The 26,829-nt window shown below is 51.6% G+C and overlaps 1 protein-coding gene across 1 annotated transcript in view; it reads left to right on the top strand.

The window, feature by feature from the left end:
- LOC148045258 (uncharacterized) overlaps positions 1-18,985 on the top strand; it is a 56,166-nt gene extending 37,181 nt beyond the window's left edge. Inside the window, exons 5-6 of the mRNA XM_087715239.1 lie at positions 2,051-2,870; positions 17,069-18,985. Of these exons, the coding sequence (XP_087571365.1) occupies positions 2,051-2,870; positions 17,069-18,847 (2,599 nt within the window). The 3' untranslated portion in view covers positions 18,848-18,985. The remainder of the gene's footprint in view (positions 1-2,050; positions 2,871-17,068) is intronic.
- Positions 18,986-26,829: the final 7,844 nt, after the last annotated feature.

Here is a 26,829-nt window from a genome sequence, read left to right as displayed (position 1 = left end):
CGGGGCGGCGCTGAGGTCTCTCTTGTGGGGCGGGGGGTTGCGGGGAGTTCCTGGAAGCGAGGAGGTGGGAGGGGGGGGGAGATAGCCAGGGTCCCGTTTGGCTCTTCCTCCCGGCCTCCAGCTCTTTCCCCAGAAGGAAAACGCCTTCCTTCCTCCGCCTTACGCTGAGCCTCGTTTCAAGGCTGCGGTTTTGAGCCCAGGCAAGGCGGGAACCAAGGGGGGTTTTGCACAGAGCTTCTTCAGCTCGGACAGGATTGGGGGGAACGGGAGGATTTCGATGCCTTGCGGACAGCTGGGCATTTGCACCCCCCCCTTCCTCCCTCCTCACCGTTGCAGCCATTGTTGGTCCAAGACGGTTTCCTCCCCTGGGATGGGGGCTCCTCTCATCCACCCAACTCCCAGCCGCCCCCTTCCTGGTCTTTGCCCGCTTCCCTCCTGTTGCCTCCTTCGCAGGCTGCTCGGTCCTCGGAGCACAGAGTTGTCTCCTCTGCTCCGCCCCAAGGCTCCCTGGAAGGCGTCTCACAAAAGCCACTGGGCGGCGCGCACCTTACAGGGAACAGTGGTGGGGGGGGATCCCCTCCTGGGATCCGCTTCTTTCCACCTGGTTCCCGATCCCCCCTTGGGATCCCTGGCATTCCAGTGGATTCCCCCGTCCCTCCTTGTCTCCCTTGTCTCCCAATGGCCTCCCGGGATCCCCTCGGGCTGAGCTCCATCCCTTCCCGGGATCCCTTCGGCTGCTCGGCTCCTTGCCCGGCGGTTCTCCTCCTGGGGGTGGAAGGGCCTTTTCCCCGGGGTCGCCCGAGACCTTCCCTTCGGAGCCTCCCCTTCAGCTCCCGGGGCGAAGCTCCGCCGCCCCCGCCAGGAGCCTCCCGCGCCCAAAGGGAAGGGGCGGCGGGAGGGGCGGGGCCACCGCGGCTCCTCCCACCGAATCCCCGCCCCTCCCTCCGCCTGTCCGTGTGGCTGGCTGGGGGCGGGGCGAAAGGAGGGGCCGGAGTGGGGACAGACGCGCAAGCGCAGAGGACGCTGGGAAAGCAGCTCCCACCCAGCGAAGGAGGTTGGTGGGCGAAGCTACGGAGGCCGAGAGGGGCCGTTGCTGAGGCGGAAAACCAGGCGCGGAGAAGAAATAAAAGAAAGGAACGTGGCGGCGAAGGAAGGCTGGAGCCCAATTTGGCGCTTGGGGGTCACCGCCGCAGGAGGAACCGTGTCGAACGACATCAGGAAGGCTGAGAACCGAACTGTTCTAGCGGGTCCCTTTCTCTCCTTTGGGGGAACATCAAGGAGGCGGTGCCTGGAGAGGAGAAGGCGGGGCTTCGCAGGAAGGAGGGGCTGGTATATGGAGCGCCTTCCCTTTCGGAACCAGAGAGCTGACGGAGGGAGCGGTTCGCTTCGGAGGCGGAGAAACCGGAAGTAAGTAGAGTCTGCTGGGACGGAGTGGCAGCCTGTGAGGGTCTCCTTCGGGTCCTCGGGAGGGGAGGCCTCGGCCTGGGCCTCTCCTGCGGTGAGGGGGACGCCGCCGTGACCCGCCTCTCTTTCTCCCCTGCAGGAGGACGGAGGAGCCCCGGGAGACGGCGGGGAAAGGCCGGGGGCTCCGGAGCTGCAGGAGGGATGAGCCCAGCGGGAGTCCGGGAAAGGCGGCTGCCTGGAGGGCGATGCGGGGAGGAGGAAACGGGCGGAGACGCCGAGACGGGCCTGGAGGGCGGAGGGTCCTTCGGAAGACCCCGGAATCCCCAAAGGATCCAGGAGGAAGAAGAGAGATATCAGTGCCCGGAATGTGAAAAATTCTTCAAGAGAAATGTGTATCTACGAAAGCATCTAAAGGTCCATTCAGGAGAAAATCCTCATAAATGTCTGGAGTGTGGAAAGAGCTTCAGTGAGAGGAGCAGCCTTTATAGACATCAAAGGATCCACACAGGAGAAAAACCTCATAAATGTCTGGAGTGTGGCAAGAGCTTCAGTGAGAGGAGCAGCCTTTATACACATCAAAGGATCCACACAGGAGAAAAACCTCATAATGTCTGGAGTGTGGCAAGAGCTTCAGTGAGAGGAGCAGCCTTTATAGACATCAAAGGATCCACACAGGAGAAAAACCTCATAACTGTCTGGAGTGTGGAAAGAGCTTCAGTGAGAGCAGCACCCTTTATAGACATCAAAGGATCCACACAGGAGAAAAACCTCATAAATGTCTGGAGTGTGGCAAGAGCTTCAGTCAGAGGAGCAGCCTTTATGCACATCAAAGGATCCACACAGGAGAAAAACCTCATAAATGTCTGGAGTGTGGCAAGAGCTTCAGTGAGAGGGGCAGCCTTTATGCACATCAAAGGGTCCACACAGGAGAAAAACCTCATAAATGTCTGGAGTGTGGCAAGAGCTTCAGTGAGAGGAGCCACCTTTATAGACATCAAAGGATCCACACAGGAAAAAAACCTCATAAATGTCTGGAGTGTGGCAAGAGCTTCAGTGAGAGGAGCAGCCTTTATGCACATCAAAGGATCCACACAGGAGAAAAGCCTCATAAATGTCTGGAGTGTGGCAAGAGCTTCAGTGAGAGGAGCCACCTTTATAGACATCAAAGGATCCACACAGGAAAAAAACCTCATAAATGTCTGGAGTGTGGCAAGAGCTTCAGTGAGAGGAGCAGCCTTTATGCACATCAAAGGATCCACACAGGAGAAAAGCCTCATAAATGTCTGGAGTGTGGCAAGAGCTTCAGTGAGAGGAGCGGCCTTTATGCACATCAAAGGATCCACACAGGAGAAAAGCCTCATAAATGTCTGGAGTGTGGCAAGAGCTTCAGTCAGAGGAGCCACCTTTATAGACATCAAAGGATCCACACAGGAAAAAAACCTCATAAATGTCTGGAGTGTGGAAAGGCTTCACTGAGAGGAGCACCCTTTATAGACATCAAAGGATGCACACAGGGGAGAAACCTCATAAATGTCTGGAGTGTGGCAAGAGCTTCAGTGAGAGGAGCCACCTTTATAGACATCAAACGATCCACACAGGAGAAAAGCCTCATAAATGCCTGGAGTGTGGAATGAGCTTCAGTCAGAGGAGCAGCCTTTATGAACATAAAAGGATCCATTCAGGAGAAAAGCCTCATAAATGTCTGGAGTGTGGAAAGAGCTTCAGTCAGAGGAGCGATCTTTATGCACATCAAATGATACACACAGGGAGAAAAGCCTCATAAATGCCTGGAGTGTGGAAAGAGCTTCAGTCAGAGGAGCAGCCTTTATGCACATCAAATGATTCACACAGGAGAAAAGCCTCATAAATGCCTGGAGTGTGGAAAGAGCTTCAGTCAGAGGAGCCACCTTTATGCACATCAAAAGATCCACACAGGAGAAAAGCCTCATAAATGCCTGGAGTGTGGAAAGAGCTTCAGTCAGAGGAGCAACCTTTATAGACATCAAAGGATGCATTGTGGAGAGAAAGGGATGAAATGCCTGGAGAGTGGAGAGCACTGTTCCCTCTAAGGTGTGGCTGCGCCGCCGTGCACATTGCAAGAAAACACCACGCGGCCGTTTTTAACTGCGCGGAGTGATTTCTGCCACAGGTTCCGGAAGATGAGGGGAAGAGCTGCTGCCGCCTCCTCCTCCAACCGCACTGCCAGATTTGCCGCCAACGCTGCAGCCGAGGTGAGCCTCCAAAGCTCCCGCAGGCGCCCCCGCCCATGGCAGCGGCGGCGGTGCCTCCCCCTCTGCTCGGAGCACCTCAGCTGGGCTCTGGGTTACCCCTGCCGCTGCCTCCACCTCCGCGGTTTTTCAGAAGCCATGAGGCCTTTTTCCCTGCTCCCCCCCCTCCGCTGCCTTCCTACTATCTCCCGCTGCCAAATGGCTCCTCAAAAGCGTGGCGGAAGGGAGAGGGATAACGCGGGGGCCAGCTCAGGTGCTCTGCGTGGAGCCTCCACACACAACCGGTGTGCTCCACAAACGTTCTTGCTCACTAGCTCAAAAGGGCCCTCGCTGTTTCTCCAGGCAGCCCCTCGCCGCTCCGTCCAGCCGAAGGTCGCTCCTGGCAAGGCAGGCTCCCCGCAGCTGCTCGGAGGCTCTGCTCTCCTCCTCCTCGTAGCGCCGTGAAATCCTTGGGTGGCTCCCAGCTCCCTCTGCAATACAGCCAGTCCTTGACTTAGCCTCCACGCAGAGCACCTGAGCTGGCCCCCGCGTTATCCCTCTCCCTTCCTCCTCCGCCGTGCTTTTGAGGAGCCATTTGGCAGCGGGAACTAGTAGGAAGGCGACGGGGGGGGGGTCAGGGAAAAAGGCCTCATGGCTTCTGAAAAACCGCGGAGGAGGTGGAGGCTGCGGCAGGGGTAACCCAGCGCCCAGCTGAGGTGCTCTGAGCGGAGGGGGAGGCACCGCCGCCGCTGCCATGGGTGGGGGTGCCTGCGGGAGCTTTGGAGGCTTCACCTCGGCTGCAGCGCTGGGCAGCAAATATGTTGGTGCTTTTGGAGGAGGAGGAGGAGGAGGAGGAGGAGGAGGAGGAGGCAGCAGCAGCTATTTAGTGGCAGCGGGGGGTTCGTTGGCATCTTCAGCGGCAGCCCTGCCTCCTGTAAAAAAACCCGAAGATGGAGCAGGTCCACGCAGATGACGTTGTTGCAACATGACTGGAGGAGGAATTCTGGGAGTTGAAGTCCACAAGGCTTAAAGCTGTCAACTTTGAACACCCCTGGGTTTTTTTTCCTAAAGGGTTAGGGGTGCAAAGGTCTTGTAACTTGACAGCTTTAAGACTTGCATGCTTCAATGCCAGAGTTTCTGAGCCAACATTTTGGTTGCTAAGCAGGAGCGTTGTTAAGTGATACTGATATTATATAACACTTTTAATTAAGCGGGTACCTTGAATAAACATAACTTGAGTTTCAAATAATACTGATTTCATTGTCTTAGGTGACATCTGTGAAAAAAATTCAGGTGCTCAGGCATGAAAATATGCCGCTCAATCACTATACTTTTCTGCTCACACTGAAAAAAAAATTAGAGGGAATATTGCCTTGGGGAGGGGGTGGCAGCCCCCCTTGGCCAAGTTGTTATTCCAGCAGAAGGCTTTAAGGATTTATGAGCCAGGAAAACTCCCTGGTTTGGTTCCTTTATCTATGGGGCCTGATATTCCCCTGTAACAATTTCTTCTATGCTTTCAAGAATGTGCCTAGCTTTGAAGCCAAGAGATAGAAGCGAAATGCAGCAGTGAGAGAACATTTGCAGTAATGTCATCCAGTATATTAAGGTTACAATTTGCTGGCCTGGAAAACAAGTAATTTATGACCGTATGCAATAATATAAGCAGAAGCCAACAGCAAAGTTAAATTCTTAATAAATGATTTCTAGCAGTATCTCATATCAGAAGCAAACAGCAAATATTGGTTTAATCAGTAACAATTGTATAGTAACATAAGCAATTCATAATAAAAGCAAATAGCCAATATGGATTCATATACTACTTCATTACTATTCAGGAAACACGAAGTTTATTGCTATAGAAACGTCCAGTAAGCATCATTGTGCAAAAGGAAACAATCAGGTCTGTATGTTATTACCTTATTCTACTGTATTCATACCGTTTTCTTTCCTTTTCATCTTTACCCTATACTTCTTCCTCTTTCCTTTCCCCTTCCTAACTTTCCCATTATTTGCATTTTTCTTTATCTTTTACACTTCGATGAAGTAACAAAAAGAAAAATCAGTTATCTAGTTATTAAGAAAATAACAGAAGAAGAGAGTGGGAGGAGACCTTGGAAGACTTCTAGTCCAACCACCTGATTTAATTTGTCAATCAAAAAAAAGAAGGAATATAGGGAAAATATCCATGAAATCACCCAGAATGCAGGTCAACTTAATGGAGCGTCTTTTTCGTTTGTTTTAGAACGGAGGTTGGGGACTATGGGCCTTTAATGACTTGCGCACTTCAAAGCCAGCATGGTTGGCTCAGGAATTCTGTGTCATGGCTGGCTGCCTCCGATCAACCCCCAGGGAAGAAAAACCTTGGCTCCATAGATTCAAAGAAAAGGGACTTTTACTGTGAAAGAACAAAAGACAAATTGAAACTAACCCCAGTAGCCAGGCAACCACAGTCCAATCATTGGCCAGGAATATGTTTTGGGAATGTCTCTGGTTCAGGTGCTCCGTGCCACCCTCCTGCATGCCATTTCACGGACGGTTGGCCTTGAAGCTGTTAAACAACCCAAGCTGCCCTCCCTGATTCCAAGCCTCCCTATGGCTTCAGTTCAGTTCAGTTTCAGTTTATTGTATTTATATGCCGCCCTTTTCCCCGAAGGGACTCAGGGCGGCTCACAACTCGAACCGGGGAAGGGGGGTACAGACAAAAAATTAAAAATGAAACATAACAATGCATAGTTTAAAAACACACAACAGTCATACCATTCGAGACGGGGGCAACAGCTCTTTAGCCCCAGGCCTGTCGGAACAGCCAAGTTTTGAGGGCTTTGCGGAAGGCCTGGAGGGTGGTGAGGGTTCGAATCTCCATGGGGAGCTCGTTCCAGAGGGTCGGAGCAGCCACAGAGAAGGCTCTCCTCCGGGTAATCTCCAGTCGGCATTGGCCGGCGGATGGAATTCGGAGGAGGCCTAATCTGTGGGATCTGATCGGTCCAGTGGAGGTGATTGGCAGCAGGCGGTCTCTCAAGTACCCAGGTCCAATACCATGAAGGGCTTTATAAGTGACGACTAGCGCCTTGAAGCGTATCCGGAGACCAATAGGCAGCCAGTGCAGCTCGCGGAGGATAGGTGTTACGTGGTGAACCGAGGTGCACCCACGATCGCTCGCGCGGCTGCATTCTGGACAAGCTGAAGTCTCCGAATGCTCTTCAAGGGCTTCTCAGCAATTCCACTCTCACACCACCTGCACAATTCCCTTCCCAAATGCCCATCGCTCCCTCCCTCCCTGTTTCCAAGGCAGCCGGCAGCAAGCTGGAAGGAAAGCAATGTTGCTGGCTAGGCTGACATTCTGGGAGTTGAAGTCCACAAGACATACAAGGGCAACAGTTTCCCTGTTGCCCCCTGTTTAGGGGGCCACATAACCTATGTCAGCACAACTGGCTGATTATGGTGGATCCCGAAGAAGCTAAGAAGGGTGAGGTTCGGTTGGCAATGAGATGGGAGACCACTATGAAGGCCCAGGCCGCAGGGTGGACTGGGACCCAGAAACCCTCCCTTTTAAGGGAGGGGTCTCTGCCATCTGCTTTGGAGCAGACCCTGCCCGTACCAGCCAGGGCTTCTTTGCTGGCATTTCCCAGCAGCTGCTCTCGGAGAGGCAGAAGGAAACTTGGCGAGAGAAAAGTAACAGCTTCAAGAGGCCCTTCAGCAGGTGGTCCTCCATCTCTCAGGGGGTCTCCCTTGGCACTTTAGCCCTTCATCTGCTCTCCAGCGTCAAGGCGGAGAGAAGCTCCGAGAGGCACATTCGGAGCCCTGGGCTGTTCAGTCTGCTGAGGCATGGCTTGAACGACAGGTAGGGAAGTAGGACAGGCTCCAGTGGAGACGAAGAGGAGGTCACTAAACAATCTGTTGTAAGTCGAGGACTGTATATTCCACACCATCTTAAATTGTGAGTGAAGGGGGCGGGCAGAGGTGGGGCCTGGAGTGGCAGAAGAGTGGTGGGGGGGCAACTGGAGGCCCCCTTGGGTGAAGCCGGCTGGTGGCCTGAAAAACCTTGGCCGTCTCCATCTGACCTCCCTGCCAAGTGCGGAAACTCTCCTGAAATGGGAGGGTGGAGTTTGGGAGGTGGAGGCGGAGCCGGTGATGACATTTCTGCGTTGATGTCCTCCTCCCAGGAGTCCCGAAGGGCTCAGATACGATCGGGGGCCAAGGAAGGCGGGAAGCAGATCGCTGGAAAGCCTGTTGATCTTGGACGCGTCCATGCCTGTCCCTTCATCCTTTGGGTCAGCAGGGTTGGGCTCCGCTTGGAGACCCCAGCTTTCGCCTGCCGTGAAGGAGCCCTCCTCAGTCTCTGGCCTTCTGGGCCTCCAGCCACGGCCTGTCAGGCTTCCAAACAGCACCCAAAAGTCAATCGGAGTCCGAGGCAAAGGATTCCTCAAAGCTCCAATTGATGAAGAGAGCCATGTTGGCACATCTGGGAAAACCCGAATCTGAAAGCTTCCCGGTTTCCCCCACCCAGTTGAAAGTTCAAGATCTTCCCCCCCACACCCACAATCCCATCCCAAGGTCCAAACTCCCCCTGCCATGCTGGCAGTTCCACCCATCCAGTTCCGGTCAGGTGAAGAGGTGCAAAAACAAAGGATGACCTTGGCTTCCTAGAAAGAATGTTGTTATGGCTACACAGCATCTAACTCCGTACAATCCCTCCTCCCATTTTCCCACCATAGAAAACGCATAGTAGAATAATAGAATGTGTGGCAGGCCAAAGATCCAAAGGAAAAGAGGGCTGCGGGCCTGACATGGCTTTGCCTTGCATAAATATAAATAATAATACAAATAAGAAATACAAATAATAAATACGAATATGAATACTAAATATAAATACAAATATAAATACAAATACAAATATAAACATAAATATAAATATAATAAAATAATAATAAAATAATAAATAAATGTATGGAAATGGAATAGAACAATACACAGCCTTTCTCTGCACCCTGTTCAAGCAGCAACTCAGGTAGTGGAAGCCGTGAGAATTCAGCACTTGGGACAGTGGCAGATCATCACCAGCCGCCAGCTCTTCCCCCATCCACCCACCTCTTGCCAATTAATTAGCCGCCACCGGTCAGCCGAGCCAGCCAAGCTGCAGCTCCTCATCACAGGGGCCTGGAGGGCTGCTGAGGGCGGCCTAGAGATCAGGGCACTTGGGGTCCATCCAAGGCAGGGCAGCCCCCCCCCAGCTGTTCAGCAGAGGCTCTGGAGCCGTGGTTCTCAACCTGTGGGTCGGGACCCCTTTGGGGGGTCAAAGGACCCTTTCACAGGGGTCACCTAAGACCATCGGAAAAGACATATTTTCAAAATAATACAGAAAACATAATTTTATGGTTGGGGGTCACCACAACACAAGGAACTGTATTAAAGGGTCGCGGCATTAGGAAGGTTGAGACCCACTGCTCTGGAGCTTCATCCCCAGCACATCTGGGGGCAAATCTGGTGACCTGGAGGGCGGCAGGGCCATCCTTGGGGGGGGGGGGGATTGTGTCTTTGGCCTGACTTTACTCAGAGAGTCACCTGGCTGGGTGGCCTTTAGCAGCTGAGGAGTTACAATCAGCAGGAGAGATTTAACCCACCCTGGACCAGGCGGGAGGCTCTGGATGAGGACCTCAGAGCCACGAGAGACTCCCTTCCTTTTCCCTTGGGCTTCATCGGTCTTTCCGTGTCTCTGCACGGACGTTTGAAGACTGCTGCACTTCCACTCTCAGAAGGTGGCGCAGTGGTTAGGGTGCAGCACTGCAGGCCACTTCAGCAAGCCCTATGAAGCGGTATATAAGTCTAACTGCTGTTGCTATTGCTATAATAGCAACTGCTGTTGCTATTGATCTATCTATCTATCTATCTATCTATCTATCTATCTATCTATCTATCTATCTATCTATCTATCTATCTATCTATCTATCTATCTATCTATCTATCTATCTATCTATCTGAGGTGGCACAGTGGTTAGGGTGCAGTACTGCAGGCCACTTCAGCTGACAGTTATCTGCAGCTCAGAGGTTCTAATCTCACCGGCTCAAGGTTGACTCAGCCTTCCATCCTTCCGAGGTGGGTGAAATGAGGACCCGGATTGTTGTTGGGGGCAATATGCTGACTCTGTAAACCGCTTAGAGGGGGCTGAAAGTCCTATGAAGCGGTATATAAGTCTAACTGCTATTGCTATTGCTATAATTCCCCAGCAGGCTGAGCCCATGGAGTTGCAGGCCCCCCCCCCCCAAATCATAAAAGGACGAAGGTTTCAGAGCCTTGTTTCAAGGCATCGCAATAGTGGCTACAGGTAATCCTCGAGTTACGATCACAATTGAGCCCAAAATGTATGTTGCTAAGTGAGAAATTTGTTAAGTGAGTTTTGTCCCATTTTACGACTTTCCTTGCTGCGGTTGTTAAGTGAATGTGGCTTCCCCAGGGCCTTTCCTGGTCAGAAGATTTCAAAAAGTGACCACATGTGCCTGGGATACTGCAACCGTCATAGATATGAGTTGGTTGCCAAACATTTCAATTTTGGTCACTTGACCATGGGGTTGCTGCAATGGTCATAAGTGTGGAAAATGGCCATAAATGACTTTTTTCAGGGCTGTTGTAAATTTGAAGCCACTAAATGGACGGTTGTAAGTTAAGGACTACCTGTATTTCATATTCAGATCCATCCTTCATTCCTTCCTTCCCTCCCTCCTTCCTTCCTTCCCTCCCTCCCTCCCTTCTCCCTTCCTTCCCTCCCTCCCTTCTCACTTTTTCCTTCAATCTTTCCTTCCCAGAGTCACAGACTTGGAAGGGACCTTGGAGGTCTTCTAGCCCAACTCATTACTCAAGCAGAAAACTCTATAATATTTCAGGTTGTCCAATCTCTTCTTAAAGAACATTGGACAATTTCTTCTTCTTCTTCTTCTTCTTTTTTAAATTATTTTTATTTTTTATTACACAAACAACAATGGGAAAAAGAGAGGATGGGGAAAAAAAAGAAAAAGGGGGGGGAAGGGAAAACCCATCTTCACATATAATATGTCGTTTAATCACAGGTGCATCCCTACTAAGTTTATACATCCCGTATCTCTCTATTGTATATTTAATAAGCACCACAATAAGCTAGGGTTTAAAAAACAAAAAACAACAAAATAAAACAAGGGAGAGAAGAAAAAAAAAGAAAAAAAGGGTAGGGGGAGGGGGGGAGGCCAAAAAGGGCAAAAAAAGGTCCAAGAAGGAATAGAAAAAAAAGAGAGGGGGGAAAAAAAAACCATCATCACATGCCGCATGTCGTTTGATTACGGTTGTTTTAACATCTACATCTTCAAATAATGTTTACCATCTCAGATATTTCCTCTAATGTAACTAAAGGTCTCATTTTCCTTCTACCATATATATTCAATTAACATTAGCATTGTTTTCCCCCAGAGAATATACTTCTATTCATTGTTAATCTTGCATTTCATACCTTCAAACAGAGATCTTATTCCTTCATTGTTCAACAAGGCATCGCTGCCTATATATACCAGTTTTCATTTGTTCCCCTATTAGAATTGCCTTATCAGCAGCGAAATATCATTATAATAAGTTCTTAACCTTATACATTATATCACCAGACCTTATATTAGTACTTCCTTATATCATTGTTGAATTATTTCACATCATAATTATATCATCATTTACTTTTTCCAATTAAGGCATAAGTGTATCATTTTTCATTTCCAAAATTTTTGTTTTTTTTTCCTTAGCCATTGAATAAAACAAGTCCCATATCTTATAAAATTGTTCATCCCCTTGCTCTCTAATTTCAAATGTCAATTTACTCATTTCGGCACAGGCCATTATTTTCGAATGATTTCTTCCTCTTTTGGTATTGTTTCATTTTTCCAGTTTTTTGCAAATACAATTCTGGCTGCTGTTAAACACATTTACAATCAAATATTTTAAGTCTTTGTTGTAGGTTTCTGGTAAGATTCCCAATAAAAAGACCTCTGGTTTAAAGTCTATTTGTTTGTGTATCATTTTCTCCAACCACATGTGGATTTTAGTCCAGTATCTTTTGGCTTCAGTGCAAGTCCACCACATGTGGTAGTATGAGCCAGGTATCTGGTGACATTTCCAGCACTTTTCTGATTTATTCTTGAACATTCTTGCGATTCTGGTCGGGGGAATGCCGGACAATTTTCTGTTGCTGCTCTGGCTCTGTGGAATGAGTTACCAACAGAGATCCGGACCCTCCCCACCCTTGCAGCCTTCCAAAAGGCTGTTCCGGCAGGCCTGGGGTTGCTGACTCAAATCAGGTCAACCCCCAATTAACCCAGATGTATGTTGTGTTTTTAAAATGTTTGTATTATTTTACATTCTTCCCCTGTATGTTATTTTATTTTATTCATACTTGTAAGCCACCCTGAGTCCCCCCTTGGATTGGCGGTATATAAACCCATTAAATTGACAATTGACAATTGATTGATCAGCCATTAGGTTGCAACCTATTGGATTGCAACCTAATTTCTTGCCCTTGTGGGCTACAGGGGGCTATAGGGCAGTGGAAAGGATTTGCTAAGACTATGATTATTTCCACCTGCATCTCTTTCTCTCCAGTAACCCCACCCGCCTCCTCTGCTATTGGGCTTAGCAAGATCTGCATGCAGGTGGCTCAGTTTCCCCTTCTCTGAAATGGGCCCCTGCGCCCTGCCTAGCTTGCCTTGACGTGGCTCCCCACCTAGTCAGTGCAGGTTGTTTCTGCCCGTGACCCGTCCAAAACCGCGCCCGATTAAACTGCGTCGCTGACGTCATCAACAGGGTGACAACAGCCAGCGCGGAGAAAGAAGGGCGCTTTAAATAGCGCTTTGAAAGCAAGCCGATTCAACTTAAGGTAAGGGTTAGGTTTAGGGTTAGGTTAAGGGTTAGGGTTAGGTTTAGGATTAGGTTAAGGGTTAGGTTTAGGGTTAGGTGTAAGGTTAAGGGGGGTTAGGGTTAGGGTTAGGTTAAGGGTTAGGTTTAGGGTTAGGTTAAGGGTTAGATTAGGTTTAGGGTTAGGTTAAGGGTTAGGTTAAGGGTTAGGGTTAGGGTTAGGTTAAGGGGGGTTAGGGTTAGGGTTAGGTTAAGGGTTAGGGTTAGGTTTAGGGTTAGGTTAAGGGTTAGGTTTAGGGTTAGGTTAAGGGTTAGGATTAGGTTTAGGGTTAGGTTAAGGGTTAGGTTAAGGGTTAGGTTTAGGGTTAGGTTAGGGGGGTTAGGGTTAGGGTTAGGTTAAGGGTTAGGATAGGGTTAGGTTTAGGGTTAGGTAAGGGTTAGGATTAGGTTTAGGGTTAGGTTAAGGGTTAGGTTAAGGGTTAGGTTTAGGGTTTAGGTTAAGGGGGGTTAGGGTTAGGGTTAGGTTAAGGGTAGGATTAGGGTTTGGTTTAGGGTTAGGGTAAGGGTAGGAGTAGGGTGATGGTTAGGTTTAGGGTTAGGTTTAGGTAGGTTAAGGTTAGGATAGGTTTGGTTAGGTGAAGGGTAAGGGTTAGGGTTAGGGTTAGGTTTAGGGGTGTTAGGTTTAGGGGTTAATTTTAGGTTTAGGGTTACATCGTGCTTCTGTCTCCGCGCTGTTGTCGCCCTGTTGATGACGTCAGCGATGTGGTTTAGTCGGGCGCGGTTTAATCGAGTGCGGTTTTGTGGTGGAACCGTTTCTGCCTCCCACCAGCCTTCCAAGCGAGGCTGAGGGCTCCTCCGTGTCCTGCAGGGAGCCCGGCTGCTCAGAGGGGCCACCTCAGCTCAGGGGCTCTGGGCTGCCCGCCTTGAGAGAGGCAGGTGTGGATTCTGAGCAGGAGCCCCAGGTAGGGAGGTTGTTTGGGGGGCCAGGGGGCATCAAGAGGGCAGGCTGTGGGGGGTCCTGTCTTGGGACCTGGCCAATGTTCCCTCTAATTTTTTTTCAGTGTGTGTGGAAAAGTATAGTATTTGAGCAGCACATTTTCATGCCTGAGCACCTGAATTTTTTTCACAGATGCTTCACAGAGCAATTGATTTATAGGATCCGAATTGGAATGGAGAAAAATGGTTTTTGTGTGTGTGTGTGTGTGTGTGTGTGTGTGTGTGTGTGTGTGTGTTTGAGTGAGCTTGAGGGATCCAGTAAGGGAACTGCGCCTGTTTAGGAAAGAAGGTAAAAAGAAGGTAAATTATTGCAAACATGATCAATCGAAGATAAGTATGGGGACAGGTTGGGCAGTAGAGAGAAAGTGATAAAAGAGTGGGAGAGAGGAAGAAAAAAAGAGGGAAGAGAGACAGAAAGAGACAGAGAAGGACAGAGAAAGTGACAGAAGAGTGGGAAAGAAGGAGAGAGAAAGAGAGACAAAGAGAAAGAGGGTGAAAGAGACAAAGAGGAGAGAGAAGGACAGAGAAAGTGACAGAAGAGTGGGAAAGAAGGAGAGAGAAAGAGAGACAAAGAGAAAGAGGGTGAAAGAGACAGAAAGAGACAAAGAGGAGAGAGAAGGACAGAGAAAGTGACAGAAGAGGGGGAAAGAAGGAGAGAGAAAGAGAGACAAAGAGAAAGAGGGTGAAAGAGACAGAAAGAGACAAAGAGGAGAGAGAAGGACAGAGAAAGTGACAGAAGAGTGGGAAAGAAGGAGAGAGAAAGAGAGACAAAGAGAAAGAGGGTGAAAGAGACAGAAAGAGACAAAGAGGAGAGAGAAGGACAGAGAAAGTGACAGAAGAGTGGGAAAGAAGGAGAGAGAAAGAGAGACAAAGAGAGAGGGTGAAAGAGACAGAAAGAGACAAAGAGGAGAGAGAAGGGAGAAGGAGAGAGAAAGTGACAGAAGAATGGAAAGGAGGGAGGGGACGCCAAGGCTGCAGGGCTCCCGCTCCTTCCTCTGGGACGTTGGCCTCGGGAAGTCCGTAGCGCGGTCTAGAAGGGATGCCACAGTCTGGGCGACGGTGGGCGCAGAAAGCCAGCCTGGATCCCGGAGAGAGCGAGTGGAAATGGTCCCCTGGGAGTTTGGGTCCCGCTTGAACCTTCATCCTTTGGCCGCCCGGCGGGAGGGACCCGCTCGGGATCCTTTCCCTTTCCCTCCCTTTTCTTCGGTCTCCCCTCTGGTTATAAAGGCAAGAATACATTTGCATTCCCCCAACGCGGCTGGAAATCGAAGCGAAGGAAGAGGCTGAAACACCCCCCTTCCTCCCCTGGGAAGAGATTGCGGAGGATCCCCTTTTCCCTCCTCGGAGGATCCGACCTCGGTTCTTCCTCCTCCGGGGCCCTGGAAGGCGCGCAAAGGAACCCAGCGCTCTTTCCTCTCCCCCAAACTTTACGGACAGAAGGCGGAGTTGTCCTGGGCGGATTTGGGCGATCCTTTCAGTCGCTGAACGCAAACTAGGGGCTCCGGTCGCAGGTGCAAAAGGCCTCCCTATTCGGGCGGGCGCCCGGGACCCCTCCTGTCCCTCGGGGCGGCGCTGAGGTCTCTCTTGTGGGGCGGGGGGTTGCGGGGAGTTCCTGGAAGCGAGGAGGTGGGAGGGGGGGGAGATAGCCAGGGTCCCGTTTGGCTCTTCCTCCCGGCCTCCAGCTCTTTCCCCAGAAGGAAACGCCTTCCTTCCTCCGCGTTACGCTGAGCCTCGTTTCAAGGCTGCGGTTTTGAGCCCAGGCAAGACGGGAACCAAGGGGGGTTTTGCACAAAGCTTCTTCAGCTCCGACAGGATTGGGGGGAATGGGAGGATTTCGATGCCTTGCGGGCAGCTGGGCATTTGCACCCCCCCCTTCCTCCCTCCTCACCGTTGCAGCCATTGTTGGTCCAAGACGGTTTCCCTCCCCTGGGATGGGGGCGCCTCTCATCCACCCAACTCCCAGCCGCCCCCTTCCTGGTCTTTGCCCGCTTCCCTCCTGTTGCCTCCTTCGCAGGGCTGCTCGGTCCTCCGGAGCACCGAGTTCTCTCCTCTGCTCCGCCCCAAGGCTCCCCTGGAAGGCGTCTCACAAAAGCCACTGGGCGGCGCGCACCTTACAGGGAACAGTGGTGGGGGGGGATCCCCTCCTGGGATCCGCTTCTTTCCCCCTGGTTCCCGATCCCCCCTTGGGATCCCTGGCATTCCAGTGGATCCCCCCGTCCCTCCTTGTCTCCCTTGTCTCCCAATGGCCTCCCGGGATCCCCTCGGGCTGAGCTCCATCCCTTCCCGGGATCCCTTCGGCTGCTCGGCTCCTGGCCCGGCGGTTCTCCTCCTGGGGGTGGAAGGGCCTTTTCCCCGGGGTCGCCTGGCAGGAGAAGCCGGGGAAGGGAGGAGGCGGGCCTTCCCTTCGGAGCCTCCCCTTCAGCTCCCCGGGCGAAGCTCCGCCGCCCCCGCCAGGAGCCTCCCGCGCCCAAAGGAGCCGCCCGAAGGGAAGGGGCGGCGGGAGGGGCGGGGCCACCGCGGCTCCTCCCACCGAAGCCCCGCCCCTCCCTCCGCCTGTCCGTGTGGCTGGCTGGGGGCGGGGCGAAAGGAGGGGCCGGAGTGGGGACAGACGCGCAAGCGCAGAGGACACTGGGAAAGCAGCTCCCTCCCAGCTACGGCGCTCGGTGGGCGGAGCTACGGAGGTTGCTGAGGCGGAAAACCAGGCGCGGAGAATGAAGTAAAAGAAGGGAACGTGGCGGCGAAGGGAAGGCTGGAGCCCAATTTGGCGCTTGGGGATCACCGCCGCAGGAGGAACGGTGTCGAACGACATCAGGAAGGCTGAGAACCGAATTGTTCTAGCGGGTCCCTTTCTCTCCTTTGGGGGAACATCAAGGAGGCGGTGCCTGGAGAGGAGAAGGCGGGGCTTCGCAGGAAGGAGGGGCTGGTATATGGAGCGCCTTCCCTTTCGGAACCAGAGAGCTGACGGAGGGAGCGGTTCGCTTCGGAGGCGGAGAAACCGGAAGTAAGTAGAGTCTGCTGGGACAGAGGGGCAGCCTGGGAGGGTCTCCTTCGGGTCCTCGGGAGGGGAGGCCTCGGCCTGGGCCTCTCCTGCGGTGAGGGGGACGCCGCCGTGACCCGCCTCTCTTTCTCCCCTGCAGGAGGACGGAGGAGCCCGGCGGGGGAGGGAAGCGCCGCCCGAGAGGAGGAGGAGAGCGGGCCCCGCGGAAGAGCCCCGGGAGACGGCGGGGAAAGGCCGGGGGGCTCCGAAGCTGCAGGAGGGATGAGCCCAGCGGGAGTCCGGGAAAGGCGGCTGCCTGGAGGGCGATGCGGGGAGGAGGAAACGGGCGGAGACGCCGAGACGGGCCTGGAGGGCGGAGGGTCCTTCGGAAGACCCCGGAATCCCCAAAGGATCCAGGAGGAAGAAGAGAGATATCAGTGCCCGGAATGTGAAAAATTCTTCAAGAGAAATCAGTGTCTTCGAAAGCATCTAAAGGTCCATTCAGGAGAAAAACCTCATAAATGTCTGGAGTGTGGCAAGAGCTTCAGTGAGAGGAGCAACCTTTATAGACATCAAAGGATCCACACAGGAGAAAAACCTCATAAATGTCTGGAGTGTGGCAAGAGCTTCAGTGAGAGGAGCAGCCTTTATACACATCAAAGGATCCACACAGGAGAAAAACCTCATAAATGTCTGGAGTGTGGCAAGAGCTTCAGTGAGAGGAGCAGCCTTTATAGACATCAAAGGATCCACACAGGAGAAAAACCTCATAAATGTCTGGAGTGTGGAAAGAGCTTCAGTGAGAGGAGCAGCCTTTATACACATCAAAGGATCCACACAGGAGAAAAACCTCATAAATGTCTGGAGTGTGGCAAGAGCTTCAGTGAGAGGAGCACCCTTTATAGACATCAAAGGATCCACACAGGAGAAAAACCTCATAAATGTCTGGAGTGTGGAAAGAGCTTCAGTGAGAGGAGCAGCCTTTATACACATCAAAGGATCCACACAGGAGAAAAACCTCATAAATGTCTGGAGTGTGGCAAGAGCTTCAGTGAGAGGAGCAACCTTTATGCACATCAAAGGATCCACACAGGAGAAAAACCTCATAAATGTCTGGAGTGTGGCAAGAGCTTCAGTGAGAGGAGCAGCCTTTATGCACATCAAAGGGTCCACACAGGAGAAAAACCTCATAAATGTCTGGAGTGTGGCAAGAGCTTCAGTGAGAGGAGCAACCTTTATAGACATCAAAGGATCCACACAGAAAAAAAACCTCATAAATGTCTGGAGTGTGGAAAGAGCTTCAGTGAGAGGAGCAGCCTTTATGCACATCAAAGGATCCACACAGAAGAAAAGCCTCATAAATGTCTGGAGTGTGGAAAGAGCTTCAGTGAGAGGAGCAACCTTTATAGACATCAAAGGATCCACACAGGAGAAAAACCTCATAAATGTCTGGAGTGTGGCAAGAGCTTCAGTGAGAGGAGCAGCCTTTATGCACATCAAAGGATCCACACAGGAGAAAAACCTCATAAATGTCTGGAGTGTGGCAAGAGCTTCAGTGAGAGGAGCAGCCTTTATGCACATCAAAGGATCCACACAGGAGAAAAGCCTCATAAATGTCTGGAGTGTGGCAAGAGCTTCAGTGAGAGGAGCAGCCTTTATGCACATCAAAGGATCCACACAGGAGAAAAGCCTCATAAATGTCTGGAGTGTGGAAAGAGCTTCAGTGGGAGGAGCCACCTTTATAGACATCAAAGGATACACACAGGAAAAAAACCTCATAAATGTCTGGAGTGTGGAAAGAGCTTCACTGAGAGGAGCACCCTTTATAGACATCAAAGGATGCACACAGGGGAGAAACCTCATAAATGTCTGGAGTGTGGAAAGAGCTTCATTCAGAGGAGCGATCTTTATGCACATCAAATGATCCACACAGGAGAAAAGCCTCATAAATGCCTGGAGTGTGGAAAGAGCTTCAGTAAGAAGAGCCGCCTTTATGAACATAAAAGGATCCATTCAGGAGAAAAGCGTCATAAATGCCTGGAGTGTGGAAAGAGCTTCAGTCAGATGAGCAACCTTTATGCACATCAAAGGATCCATTCAGGAGAAAAGCCTCATAAATGCCTGGAGTGTGGAAAGAGCTTCAGTCAGAGGAGCAGCCTTTATGCACATCAAAAGATTCACACAGGAGAAAAACCTCATAAATGTCTGGAGTGTGGCAAGAGCTTCAGTCAGAGGAGCCACCTTTATGCACATCAAAAGATTCACACAGGAGAAAAGCCTCATAAATGCCTGGAGTGTGGAAAGAGCTTCAGTCAGAGGAGCAACCTTTATAGACATCAAAGGATGCATTGTGGAGAGAAAGGGATGAAATGCCTGGAGAGTGGAGAGCACTGTTCCCTCTAAGGTGCGGCTGCGCCGCCGCGCACATTGCAAGAAAACACCGCGCGGCCGTTTTTAACTGCGCGCAGTGATTTCTGCCACAGGTTCCGGAAGATGAGGGGAAGAGCTGCTGCCGCCTCCTCCTCCAACCGCACTGCCAGATTTGCCGCCAACGCTGCAGCCGAGGTGAAGCCTCCAAAGCTCCCGCAGGCGCCCCCGCCCATGGCAGCGGCGGCGGTGCCTCCCCCTCCGCTCGGAGCACCTCAGCTGGGCTCTGGGTTACCCCTGCCGCAGCCTCCACCTCCGCGGTTTTTCAGAAGCCATGAGGCCTTTTTCCCTGCTCCCCCCCCCTCCGCTGCCTTCCTACTATCTCCCGCTGCCAAATGGCTCCTCAAAAGCGTGGCGGAAGGGAGAGGGATAACACGGGGGCCAGCTCAGGTGCTCTGCGTGGAGCCTCCACACACAACCGGTGTGCTCCACAAACGTTCTTGCTCACTAGCTCAAAAGGGCCCTTGCTGTTTCTCCAGGCAGCCCTCGCCCCTCCGTCCAGCCGAAGGTCGCTCCTGGCAAGGCAGGCTCCCCGCAGCTGCTCGGAGGCTCTGCTCTCCTCCTCGTAGCGCCGTGAAATCCTTGGGTGGCTCCCAGCTCCTCTGCAATACAGCCAGTCCTTGACTTAGCCTCCACGCAGAGCACCTGAGCTGGCCCCCGCGTTGTCCCTCTCCCTTCCTCCTCCGCCGTGCTTTTGAGGAGCCATTTGGCAGCGGGAACTAGTAGGAAGGCGGCGGGGGGGTGGGGGGGTCAGGGAAAAAGGCCTCATGGCTTCTGAAAAACCGCGGAGGAGGTGGAGGCTGCGGCAGGGGTAACCCAGCGCCCAGCTGAGGTGCTCCGAGCGGAGGGGGAGGCACCGCCGCCGCTGCCATGGGCGGGGGCGCCTGCGGGAGCTTTGGAGGCTTCACCTCGGCTGCAGCGCTGGGCAGCAAATATGTTGGTGCTTTTGGAGGAGGAGGAGGCAGCAGCAGCTATTTAGTGGCAGCGGGGGGTTCGTTGGCATCTTCAGTGGCAGCCCTGCCCCCTGTAAAAAAAAACGAAGATGGAGCAGTTCCACGCAGATGACGTTGCTGCAACATGACTGGAGGAGGAATTCTGGGAGTTGAAGTCCACAAGGCTTAAAGCTGTCAGGTTTGAAGACCCCTGGGGGTTTTTTCCCTAAAGGGCTAGGGGTGCAAAGGTCTTGTAACTTGACAGCTTTAAGACTTGCGTGCTTCAAATGCCAGAGTTTCTGAGCCAACATTTTGGTTGCTAAGCAGGACCGTTGTTAAGTGATACTGATATTATATAACACTTTTAATTAAGCGGGTACCTTGAATAAACATAACTTGAGTTTCAAATAATACTGATTTCATTGTAGTCTTAGGTGACATCTGTGAAAAAAATTCAGGTGCTCAGGCATGAAAATATGCCGCTCAATCACTATACTTTTCTGCTCACACTGAAAAAAAAATAGAGGGAATATTGCCTTGGGGAGGGGGTGGCAGCCCCCCTTGGCCAAGTTGTTATTCCAGCAGAAGGCTTTAAGGATTTATGAGCCAGGAAAACTCCCTGGTTTGGTTCCTTTATCTATGGGGCCTGATATTCCCGTGTAACAATTTCTTCTATGTTTTCAAGAATGTGCCTAGCTTTGAAGCCCAGAGATAGAAGCGAAATGCAGCAGTGAGATAACATTTGCAGTAATGTCATCCAGTATATTAAGGTTACAATTTGCTGGGCTGGAAAACAAGTAATTTCTGACCGTATGCAAGAAGCCAACAGCAAAGCTCAATTCTTAATAAATGATTTCTAGCAGTATCTCATCTCAGAAGCAAACGGCAAATATTGGTTTAATCAGTAACAATTGTATAGTAACATAAGCAATTCATAATAAAAGCAAATAGCCAATATCGATTCATATACTTCTTCATTACTATTCAGGAAACACAAAGTTTATTGCTATAGAAATGTCCCGTAAGCATCATTGTGCAAAAGGAAACAATCAGGTCTGTATGTTATTACCTTATTCTACTGTATTCATACCGTTTTTTCATCTTTAGAGATTTTTAGAGATTTATTAATATTTGTTGGCCGCCCTTTTCCCTGAGGGGACTCAGGGCGGCTCACATACAATCAGGGAGGGGGAATACAGACATTGACATAAAAACATATAATAAAATAGTAAGCAACATCTGGATCTGACTATCTGAGAGACCGCCTCCTGCCAATAACCTCCCTGCGTCCCATCAGATCGCATAGAGCGGGCCTCCTCCGTATTCCATCCGCCAGTCAGTGCCGACTGGCGACCACCCGGAGGAGAGCCTTCTCTGTTGCTGCTCCGACGCTTTGGAACAATCTCCCCGTGGAGATCCGTACCCTAACCACCGTCCAGGCCTTCCGCACAGCCCTCAAGATCTGGCTAGCCCGTCAGGCCTGGGGATAAATTTTCTTGCCCCTCCCGAATGCTGAGTGAATGTTGTGTTTTAGTACTTTTTGTTATCTCACATTTTTTTTCTGTATTTTGTCTTTCACTCCCCTTCCCTTACTATTGTAAGCCGCCCTGAGTCCCCTCAGGGAAAAGGGCGGCCTATAAATGTTAAATAAAATCGAAAAAAAAAAAATCGAAAACATGCATTCATCATTCCGGCGGGGCGGCTATCCTTGTCCCCAGGCCTGACGGGCTAGCCAGTTCTTAAGGGCTGTGCGGAAGGCCTGGACGGTGGAGAGGGTACGAATCTCCACGGGGAGTTCGTTCCAAAGGGTCGGGGCTACTACTGAGAAGGCCCTCCTCCTTGTAGTTGCCAGCCGGCATTGGCTGGCCGATGGAATACGGAGGAGGCCTAATCTATGTGATCTTATTGGTCGCAGGGAGGTAATTGGCAGAAGGCGGTCTCTCAAGTATCCAGATCCACTACCATGCAGGGCTTTATGGGTGACTAGTAACACCTTGAAGTGCATCCGGAGACCGACAGGTAGCCAGCGCAGCTCGCGGAGGATAGGTGTTATGTGGGTGAACCGAGGTGCACCCACAATCACTCGCGCGGCCGCGTTCTGTACTAGCTGAAGTCGCCGGATGCTCTTCAAGGGCAGCCCCATGTAGAGCACATTGCAGTATTCCAGCCTAGAGGTCACAAGGGCCCGGGTGACTGTTGTGAGAGCCTCCCGGTTCAGGTAGGGTCGCAACTGGCGCACCAGGCGAACCTGGGCGAATGCCCCCCTGGTCACAGCCGTCAAGTGGTGGTCAAACGATAGCTGTGGATCCAGGAGGACTCCCAAGTTGCGAACCCTCTCTGAGGGGTATAGAATTTGACCCCCCAGCCTGAGAGATGGAATATTGGTGGAATCTTTGGGAGGGAAACACAACAGCCACTCGGTCTTTTCTGGGTTGAGCACAAGCTTGTTAACCCTCATCCAGTCCATAACGGCCTCAAGGCCTCGGTTCATCACGTCTGCCGCTTCATTGAGTTGGCACGGGGCGGACAGATACAGTTGAGTATCGTCCGCATATTGATGGTATCTGATCCCGTGCCTGCGGATGATCTCTCCCAGCGGTTTCATGTAGATGTTGAATAGTAGGGGGGATAAAACCGAGCCCTGAGGCACCCCATAAGTTAGGGGCCTCGGGGACGATCTCTGCCCCCCCACTAACACCGACTGCGACCTGTCCGAGAGGTAGGAGGAGAACCACCACAAGACGGTGCCTCCCACTCCCACCTCCCGCAGTCGTCGCAGAAGGATACCATGGTCGATGGTATCGAAAGCCGCTGAGAGGTCAAGGAGGACCAGGATGGAGGAATGTCCTCCATCTCTGGCCCTCCAGAGATCATCGGTCAATGCGACCAAAGCGGTTTCTGTGCTGTAACCGGGTCTATACTTTATTCTATACTTTACCCTATCCTTCTTCCTCTTTCCTTTCCCCTTCCTAACTTTCCCATTATTTGCATTTTTCTTTATCTTTTACACTTCGATAAAGTAACAAAAAGAAAAACCAGTTCTCTAGTTATTAAGAAAATAACTGAAGAAGAGAGTGGGAGGAGACCTTGGAAGACTTCTAGTCCAACCACCTGATTTAATTTGTCAATTAAAAAAAAGAGAGGAATATAGGGAAACATCCATGAAATCACCCAGAATGCAGGTCAACTTAATGGAGCGTCTTTTTCGTTTGTTTTAGAACGGAGGTTGGGGACTATGGGCCTTTTATGACTTGGGCACTTCAAAGCCAGCATGGTTGGCTCAGGAATTTCTGTGTCACGGCTGCCTCCGATCAACCCCCAGGGAAGAAAAACCTTGGCTCCATAGATTCAAAGAAAAGGGACTTTTACTGTGAAAGAACAAAAGACAAATTGAAACTAACCTCAGTATCCAGGCAACCACAGTCCAATCATTGGCCAGGAATATGTTTTGAGAATGTCTCTGGTTCAGGTGCTCCGTGCCGCCCTCCTGCATGCCATTTCACGGACGGTTGGCCTTGAAGCTGTTAAACAACCCAATCTGCCCTCCCTGATTCCAAGCCTCCCTATGGCTTCTCAGCAATTCCACTCTCACACCACCTGCACAATTCCCTTCCCAAATGCCCATCGCTCCCTCCCTCCCTGTTTCCAAGGCAGCCGGCAGCAAGCTTGAAGGAAAGCAATGATGCTGGCTAGGCTGACATTCTGGGAGTTGAAGTCCACAAGTCATACAAGGGCAACAGTTTCCCTGGTGCCCCCTGTTTTAGGGGGCAACGTAACCTATGTCAGCACAACTGGCTGATTATGGTGGATCCCGAAGAAGCTAAGAAGGGTCAGGTTTGGTTGGCAATGAGATGGGAGACCTCTATGAAGCCCCAGGCCGCAGGGTGGACTGGGACCCAGAAACCCTTCCCTTTTAAGGGGAGGGGTCTCTGCCATCTGCTTTGGAGCAGACCCTGCCCATGCCAGCCAGGGCTTCCTTTGCTGCATTTCCCAGCAGCTGCTCTCGGAGAGGCAGAAGGAAGCTTGGCGAGAGAAAAGCAACAGCTTCAAGAGGCCCTTCAGCAGGTGGTCCTCCATCTCTCAGGGGGTCTCCCTGGGCACTTTAGCCCTTCGTCTGCTCTCCAGCATCAAGGCGGAGAGAAGCTCCGAGAGGCACATTCGGAGCCCTGGGCTGTTCAGTCTGCTGAGGCATGGCTTGAACGAGAGGTAGGGAAGTAGGACAGGCTCCAGTGGAGACGAAGAGGAGGTCACTAAACAATCTGTTGTAAGTCAAGGACTGAATATTCCACACCATCTTAAGTTGTGAGTGAAGGGGGGGAGCAGAGATGTGGCCTGGAGTGGCAGAAAGAGTAGTGGGGGGCAACTTGGGTGAAGCCGGCTGGTGGCCTGAAAAACCTTGGCCGTCTCCATCTGACCTCCCTGCCAAGTGCGGAAACTCTCCTGAAATGGGAGGGTGGAGTTTGGGAGGTGGAGGCGGAGCCGGTGAGGACATTTCTGCGTTGATGTCCTCCTCCCAGGAGTCCCGAAGGGCTCAGATACGATCGGGGGCCAAGGGAGGCGGGAAGCAGATCGCTGGAAAGCCTGTTGATCTTGGACGGGTCCATGCCTGTCCCTTCATCCTTTGGGTCAGCAGGGTTGGGCTCCGCTTGGAGACCCCAGCTTTCGCCTGCCGTGAAGGAGCCCTCCTCAGTCTCTGGCCTTCTGGGCCTCCAGCCACGGCCTGTCAGGCTTCCAAGTAGCACCCAAAAGTAAATCGGAGTCCGAGGCAAAGGATTCCTCAAAGCTCCAATTGATGAAGAGAGACATGTTGGCCCATCTGGGAAAACCCGAATCTGAAAGCTTCCCGGGTTTCCCCACCCAGTTGAAAGTTCAAGATCTTTCCCCCACACCCACAATCCCATCCCAAGGTCCAAACTCCCACTGCCACGCTGGCAGCTTCCACCCATCCAGTTCTGGTCAGGTGAAGAGGTACAAAACAAAGGATGACCTTGGCTTCCTAGTAAGAATGTTGTTATGCCGACAGGTGGGACTGTTGCCAAAACCCCTAATTTGAACCTTTTTGGCCCTCTTGACAAGAGGAAGGGAAGGCCCGGGAGAAAGGAAAGTGACTGGATTACATGGGAAATGCTATCGGACCTGGCTACTTGAGAGACCGCCTCCTGCCAGTTACCTCCCAGAGACCTATAAGATCGCACAGACTAGGCCTCCTCTGGATTCCATCTGCCGGTTAATGTCGGCTGGCGACTCCCCGGGGGAGGGCCTTCTCTGTAGCTGCTCCGGCCCTATGGAACGATCTCCCCGTTGAGATCCGGACCCTTACTACTCTTCCGGCCTTCCGCAAAGCGATTAAGACCTGGCTATTCCGGCAGGCCTGGGGCTGTTGATTTATCCAGCCCCATTCTAAGCTATATGAATGTTGTGAAATTTTTAATGTTGTTTTTATTTTTTGTATGTCCCCCCCCTTCCTTTTTTACCTGTAAGCCGCCCTGAGTCTCTTTGAGAGTGGGCGGCATACAAGCTAATTAAATAAACAAACAAACAAACAAACAAATAAATAAATAAATAAAATCCTCAGATCTGTCTTGGTGACTCTATAACTGCTGGCCTTTAGTAAAAATACCCCTTCCACAACAAATGGAGTCGAGGGTCTTTCTCTCCTGAGGGTTCAAACGGGGGCCGATCTGGCAGAGAGGCTGGTCGTGGAAGAGGTTTTCAGGAAAACAGTCTAGGAAAGTATAGACACCAGGTCAGAGGTGGGTTCCTACCCGTTCGCACCTATTCGGTAGAACCGGTTCGTCAAATCTACCGAACCGGTTAGAAGAGGTTCCACCAGTGGACCCGGAAAGCAGGCCACACCTACAGAAGAGGTGTTCCAAAATTTTTTGAAACCCACCACTGGTCCTTGGATATGATTATTCTACACTATCATGCTCCTATTTATAAAACTCAGGGCCTCTGTGAAAGGCAAGGATGACTACTGCGTTTGTGGTGCAATCAGAACATTGCGTGTGTTGAAGTTGTTTTAATGCAAACCAAAGATGCCTTTTCAAAAACAAGTTTACATCATATTCTTATGCAGGCCAGTGCTGTGTGTGAGGGGATTGGTTCCACCACAAAACCGTGCTCGACTAAACCGCGCCTGACAAAACCGCGTCGCTGACATCATCAACAGGGCAACAACAGTGCAGAGACAGAAGCACGCTGTAAACCCTAAACCTAAAATTAACCCCTAAACCTAACCCCCCTAAACCTAAACCTAATCCTAAACCTAACCCTAAACCTAACCCTTAACCTAACCTTAAACCTAACCCTTAACCTAACCCTAAACCTAACCCTAAAGCTAACCCTAAACCTTACCCTTACCTTAAGTTGAATCGGCTTGCTTTCAAAGCGCTATTTAAAGCGCCCTTCTTTCTCCGCGCTGGCTGTTTTCGCCCTGTTGATGACGTCAGCGACGCGGTTTAATCGGGCGCGGCTTAGTCGAGTGCGGTTTTGACGGGTCACGGAGGGGATTTAAGGTGGTTCTGGCAAGTGTCGCCGGCATCTTCATATCCGGTCACATGGGCGGCAAGCCACTCCCATCCGGTCACATGGGCGGCAAGCCACTCCCACAAAAGCGGCCACACCCACAGAGTAGGTTCGAACAATTTTTGAAACCCACCACTGCACCAGGTGCACCTGTGTGTACCCAAACACTCCCTTCTTGTGGCCTCACGCTTCCTCCCAGAAGGCTGGGCCTGAGCCTTTGATGCTGGCAGACCCAGGTTAGGCTCAGCTCTGCCTCCATCCTGGGAGCTGACCCTGCTGAGCTGCAATCCTTGAGTCGTCCACACAAGCCGCCCTCTGCCCAGGTCACTGCCCCATCTCCGCCCACCCTTCCCTTCCTCCAGCCCAGAGGGGCTCATGGCCAAAAGGCCCAGTGCCAGCCCTCGGGCAAAACAAGCCTGCTCCTAGATCAGTGGGTCTCAACCGTCCTAATGCCGCGACCCTTTAATACAGTTCCTCATGTTGTGTTGACCAACCCTC

The sequence above is a fragment of the Thamnophis sirtalis genome, unplaced genomic scaffold (genome assembly GCF_051295495.1).
Source record: "Thamnophis sirtalis isolate CommonGarterSnake01/CBP01778 unplaced genomic scaffold, rThaSir2_p1.2 scaffold_5, whole genome shotgun sequence".
NCBI classification, from domain to species: domain Eukaryota; kingdom Metazoa; phylum Chordata; class Lepidosauria; order Squamata; family Natricidae; genus Thamnophis; species Thamnophis sirtalis.
Note: the sequence above shows the minus strand (reverse complement) of the source record. Positions and strands in the feature narration are given on the sequence as shown.